This window comes from Carassius carassius, unplaced genomic scaffold (assembly GCF_963082965.1).
Source record: "Carassius carassius unplaced genomic scaffold, fCarCar2.1 SCAFFOLD_82, whole genome shotgun sequence".
Classification (NCBI taxonomy): domain Eukaryota; kingdom Metazoa; phylum Chordata; class Actinopteri; order Cypriniformes; family Cyprinidae; genus Carassius; species Carassius carassius.
Window position 1 is genome coordinate 161,084 of NW_026775181.1, and position 6,417 is coordinate 167,500.

Below are 6,417 nucleotides of genomic sequence, written 5' to 3' on the forward strand. Positions count from 1 at the left end.
GTTTTCATTTACATCAATATAATTACCAATTTTTCCCCGAAAGACCAATTTCCATTTTTCAAATTTCCAAAACTGACCTGCTGGACACAGCAATAAACTCATTACATCAATCGCAGTTTATTATGTAAAAGGATAAGGTGTTCTGAGTAGTTGCTTTGCAGTTACTAGGGTCCACTGGGTAGTTGCTATGCAGTTGGTAGGGTGTTCTTGTTGCTTGCTATAGAGTTGCTAGGGTGATCTAAGTGGTTGCTATGCAGTTGCTAGGACGTTCTGGTGGTTGATATGTGATTGCTAGGCAGAAGGAATGTCCAATGAATGATGACAGAGTTTTCACTTTCATTCATGGACTACTAATTTAACTATTATGATGATTTTATTAATGCTGATGATGATGAACTGTTCTTCTCATCTATCAGCCTCTCCATATGCTTCCCCTCACCGCTCATTTCAGTCCTTTTGTTTGAGTCAAAGCTCGGAGAGGGCTGGATGTACATGCCGAATGCTCTTGGTCCAGCGTGCGTAATTGTGTGCAGGGCTGTTTTTTTATTCCTCATGACGGTATGAATGTGCCACATTTGTGTGGGTTTTTGTCTTGTTTCTCTCAATAAAAAGAGAAGGTAATTGCACTGTTGAATATTGTGAGTCACATGATGGATGTTCAGGGATTACAGCTGTGCTTCTGCGTCACGGTGAAATGCCAGCGGACTTGAGAGTGCAGTTCAGATCCGCAGGGAACAGCTCTCAACAGCCCGGGGTTTCAACCCAATCTCCTCAAGCGTTCAGCTTACTGCAGTCTGTCAGATCGCTTCAACAGAGAGAAACGTCTGCTAAAGAACACTAGACATGTTTTCATCTGTGTTCAGTTAGTGTTGTTAGTTAAGTCACTCATCACTTGTACTAGACCTGCTAGTTATGTGCTGAAACTTCTAGTAGTAAGGATTCAGTTCAGCATGTGTGTCGTCCGGCAGTTTGAATGAGCTACTCAGAACACCCTAGCAACAACATCCCAATCATCCACAACACCCTAGCAACCAGATAGCAACCTCTCAGAAGACCCTAGCAACAACATTGCAACCACGGAGAACAATCTAGACAACTGCATAGTAACTACTCAGAACACCCTAGCAACATAGCAACCTTACACAACACCCTAGCAACCACACAGTAACTACTCAGAACACCCTAGCAACAACATAACCACCAAAACCACCCTAGCAACTGCATAACAATTTCTTTTAACACCTTAGCAACTGCATAGCAGCTATTCAGGACACTGTAGCAACAACATAAACACCAAAAACACCCTAGCAACCACTAGAACACCCTAGCAACTGCACAGCAACTGCTCAGAACACCCTAGAAACAACATAGCAACAACCAACAATACTCTAGACAACTGCATAGCAACCACACAGAACACCCTAGTGACTGCATATCAACTTCTCAGAACACCTTAGCAACTGCATAGCAACTACTCAGGACACCGTAGCAACAACATAACCACCAAAAACACCCTAGCAACCACCAGATCACCCTCACACCCTAGCAACATCCTGGAAAAACTCAATTTCTTCCCCAGTCTTACATTAATTTGCTGATTTATTACCATCTGGATACTCTCTCTCTCCTCAGGTGTGTTTGTGAAACTGTCCTCTCCAGCCACTATCACCTAGGCAACAGAAAGCACCCAGCCTCATCTCTGCAGCCTGGTTACTATGGTAACATGATGGGCCTCAGGAGCATCTAATGGCTCAATGGCTCTCAGCTAGCACTGTTAAAGACTCAAATGAGTCAGTAAGAGTCGAGAGCTGAAGAATGAATGAAGAGCAGCTCAGATCATCTGAGAAATGACTGGGTTCATACTGAGATGTGCAATCAAAAGATCTCAGTATGAGTTCACTCACTTTGGTGACCAATCTGGCTGAGTTCTCGCAAAGTTAAGGTTTTTCCAGTAACGTTAATAAAACATTCATTCAACAATATTATACTCAACACTGTTTGGGTTAACAAATTACACGTAACACGAGTTACGTAATCAGATTACTTTTTTCAAGTAACTAGTAAAGTAATGCATATTTATTTTACATTTCTGTTACTTTTTCTAATAAGTAACGGCAGTAACTTAGTTTCTGACGTATTGATTGACAGCTCTCTTGTTCTCATGTGGAGAGAATCAGGAGTGAGTTCAGAGCGTTGTGCTCTGTGTGAACATGATGTTAGTGTAGATCTAGACTAAATGTCAACAATATGCATTTACTCATCTCACCTGCACAGAAACAGATTCAGCATTCCTCAAAATCAATAAAAACTCAGAATATCATGCAAACCTGCAATAAATAAATGTTAAATAACACAAATATCCTTTATATATTTAATCCCATTTTATTTAGAAATGTCTTTGCTGCTGACCTTCAATGATCCAATTTCACCATACGAATAAGAAAAAGTGTTGAACGTTCCTCTCCTGTGTTATGCTTTTCATACCATCCAGACGTGAATTTGCCAAAAATAGAACTTTTCATACTAAAAAACAAACATGCTAGCCCAGCCTAGTTACGTAACACATTACTAGCCATAAAACGTAACTAAGTAATGCATTTAGCTACTTTTTAGGGACTAACGCAATAATGTAATGGATTACTTTTAAAAGCACAAAAACATTTCTGTAATGTTTTAGTTAGAGGTTCACGTACTGCTTCCAGAAAACATTCAAGAGTAACATTCCTATAGTGTTTGAAAAATGGACGGTTTCTGTTCACACCAACATTTTTAGAACGTTCTGAGAACATTCAGAAATAATGTTTCATGACCGAATGGGAACATTGATAAAACCTTCACAGAACATGTTTTTATTAGCTGGGAACATGTGAGACTTTGATCTCAGTGATGGATGATGAACGCTGGAGATCCTGAGATGTGTGACTCACGTCAGTCTCCTGGAGTTCTCATGCATTTAAATGAGTCCAGTCATCACTCTGGCTCACTGTGATCCCTCAGAATCTCAGTCAGGGACTCTCGCTTCCAGAAAAGGAGCCGCTTTTGCAGTTTCCTTGGTTCTTCAGGTTCTTTGTTTGAGTTCTGGTGGCTACAGTGTGTTTCAGGCTCAGACGTGACTGATGAAGCGCTCAGAGTGTCTACAGGTGAGACGTGTCCATGTCTGCAGCTTTAGTGAATACACTTCTATGTGCAGACTGATGTTGGACTCGCAGAATGACCTCACCTTGTCATTGCTCTGCAGATGATGGTTGCCAGGAAACTATTTCCATTGGCAACAGCAGAAGTGGAGCAAAGAAGAAAGAGAGAACATATTATTCAAGGTCAGCGAACCTCCGGAAGTCCATATAAAGACGCCGGATGCTCTCAGAGTTCAGCTGCATTACACAGTTCCTGTTATTCACAGCTCGGAAGCTTTTGCGCAGGTTATGCTTCATGAAATGTGTCATAATCAAGCCATTCTTCACGTCTGTGTTGTTTGATTGGTGATAGTGCTGACTGGAAGCTTTGAGCCAGATCAGCCTGAAGTAGGACAGACTAAAAAGAGAAATGAAAACCCTGTCATCGTTTACTCACCCTCATGTTCTTCCAAACTGAGTATCTTACTTCTATTGGACACAAAAGAAGATATTTTGAAAAATGTCTGACGAAGTAGTTTATCCTTTATTTCCCTGCTATGGCAGTCAGTGTTTGGTTACCAACATTCTTCAGCATGTCTCATAACTCATATGGGTTTGGAACGAGCAAATGAAGTTTGGTTTGAGTTTGTGCTGGACTCTATCACAGGCTGAAGTGTGCTGATCTTAGAGGACAGGACCCAGGGATGTACTGCCCTCTGCTGACCACACGAACCTCCGGCTGTGTCTCACTTCACACACTACTGCTGCACACTGCTTTCTGAGGATGAGAAAATACATACTGAATATGTTACATACTTTATCATGAACTGTATGTACGTCAGCACTAAATTCATGACATTAACATACATTTTTACATTTATACATATCTAAACATCCTCAAATCAACATAACAACAAGTCTTGTTTTCTGAAAAAGTATCAAAATTAAGTGCATTTTTGTTTTTATACCAGAAAAAAATTATCTTGTTTTCCCATTGAATTAAATGTTCTTCTTGTTTTAATAAAATTCTCTTAATTTTGAAACATATATATATATATATATATTTCACATTTGTAAATTAAAATATATATATATTTCCTATTTCTACTATTTTTAAAAATAAGATTTAATAATACTGGGGAGCAAACTGTTCATTCAGGTTTGGAACAACGTGATGGAGTGTAAATAATGACAGAATTCTCGTTAACTTAATATTTAACGTCCTTAATAATGTTATTTATGCTGTTTAATATATTTATTTATTTATATAACATTATTCGTACATCATTCATGGAACGTTTCTTTTTTCTGAAACATTTTAGTTGGACGTTCATCTGAAGTTTTTAAATGTTACTATTTGTTTCAGAGAATATTCAAATGTAACGTTCCGATAATATCCCAGGGAACACATCTTAGGAGAAAATTGTTAGCTTGAATGCAATGTAAGTCACTTTGGATAAAAGCATCTGCTAAATGCATACATTTTTATTTAACTTAATTTAATTTTCTATTTGTAAAATGATACAAAAGGAATGTTCTATTAACGTTCACGTAACCAATAAAAAACGTTTTTAAAACATTAAGAAACTGGATGTTTCGAGCATTCAAAGAACATTCAGAAATGATGTTTTCATAACTTCACGGGAATTCTCAGAACATTTTGTTTGTTGTGTTAATAATGATCAGTTTCTGTCTGTTTCAGAGCTGCTCTGAACTGCAGGAGTTTACTGTAATGACACACAGTACATAACTCTGGCTACACCCATCTGTGACCCTGTTAACACATTATTATTATAACTACAGCATGATGGCATCAGTCAGGAAATTAATATAATCATATGTGCTTAGTGGAACTTCTCAAAACTGCAAACACTGATCATTAATTTCATTCAAAAACAGTATATTCTCATATAACAATTACAAACACCTTTTTGTGTGGTCGTTACAGAGAAATGAACCAAAACATGTATTTGTGAAAGAAAATCATAATTTTACTAGATAACATTAAAATATGAGCACATGTAAAGATGTCGCTGCGCATGCGCGGTGCGCTTCTCTCCGGCCGCCAGGCGGCGCTCACGAGACTCCGCGCTGCTGTGTGATCCGGGTCACTCTCTGCTCGGTCACTTCCGTGTTCCGTTCTGCACAAGGGCAAACTCTTCTGTCTGATAGTCTGGTCGTCTGTCTCAGCCATGGCTCGACAGCTGCTCAGAGGAGCTCTGAGAGGATATTTCACCTCGTCGTTCCGGATGGGATCCGATCAGGTAATGTTTCTGAAGACTCTTCTCAGCATCAGTTTGTGTTCGAGAGAGATGCTCGAGACAACTGCAACAGTGCAGACATGACCAATATATACAGCGCGTGCAGTGAAAGAGGCATAAACGTGTCTGAAAACCAGAGCATTTATTTATTCATTCATGTTTTGCTATAATGAACTTTACATGGTGTGTTGTTGCGCAGGTACTTTGAATGGTTTAGGCCTATTATGGATAATTATAACAGTAAACCACCATCAGGTGGCGCTAAATCCCGATCTTAATGAGTGATTCATTCAAACGATTCGTTCAAATCATTCAGAACCGAGGCGAGTCACTGTCTTTATGAATGGATCATTGAATGATTGCTTCATGATTAATCAAGAACAGATTCGCTCTCTTTTGGAACTAATATAACAATATAGTTTGACACAGTAAGAACTTCTTGTTTGTTGATCTTAATCACACACACACTAATTAATTACATCATATCTATATCATAACGATGCTTTTGGACTCTCAAAATGTGTTTTTGTTTGTTTCTTGCAAAATGAGTGACATAATCAATAATGTCAGCTTGCATATCATTAAAACAACAATTACAGTATTATAATAGACAATAAATAACGCACACCCGATGTTTTTTATTCTATTATTCTTAGACCGGAAACACTGGGAAGAATGAGGAGTAACAGTTTTGTAAATAATAATTATTTCTTGGATTTTCAGTCCGATTAATAGAAAAATAATAAAGCTTTAAATCAGGGGCGGCGTTAGGGGTGGGCTAAGGGGGCTGGAGCCCCGAATGTTTTTATTACCACCATGCCATCAATGAGTTTTCATGCCCAATAAAATAATTTATATTAGAATTTAAATAAATAAATAAATATCTCTCGACTCTCACGTCTACATTGTCTGTCAATTTACGCGTTGTCATTCACACCCGACGAAAACCGGCCACTGAGTCTAGTGCTTCTGACTGACATGTGAACTGGCCAACCATCGATGAGCGTCTGTACGATCCAGCCAATGAAATGAGATCTTTTGGA

The 6,417-nt window shown here is 38.7% G+C and overlaps 1 protein-coding gene across 1 annotated transcript in view; it reads left to right on the forward strand.

The window, feature by feature from the left end:
* Positions 1–5,219: 5,219 nt before the first annotated feature.
* LOC132137525 (ATPase inhibitor A, mitochondrial-like) overlaps positions 5,220–6,417 on the forward strand; it is a 5,109-nt gene continuing 3,911 nt past the window's right edge. The window contains exon 1 of the mRNA XM_059547559.1: positions 5,220–5,377. Coding sequence (XP_059403542.1) covers positions 5,306–5,377 — 72 coding nt within the window. The 5' untranslated portion in view covers positions 5,220–5,305. The remainder of the gene's footprint in view (positions 5,378–6,417) is intronic.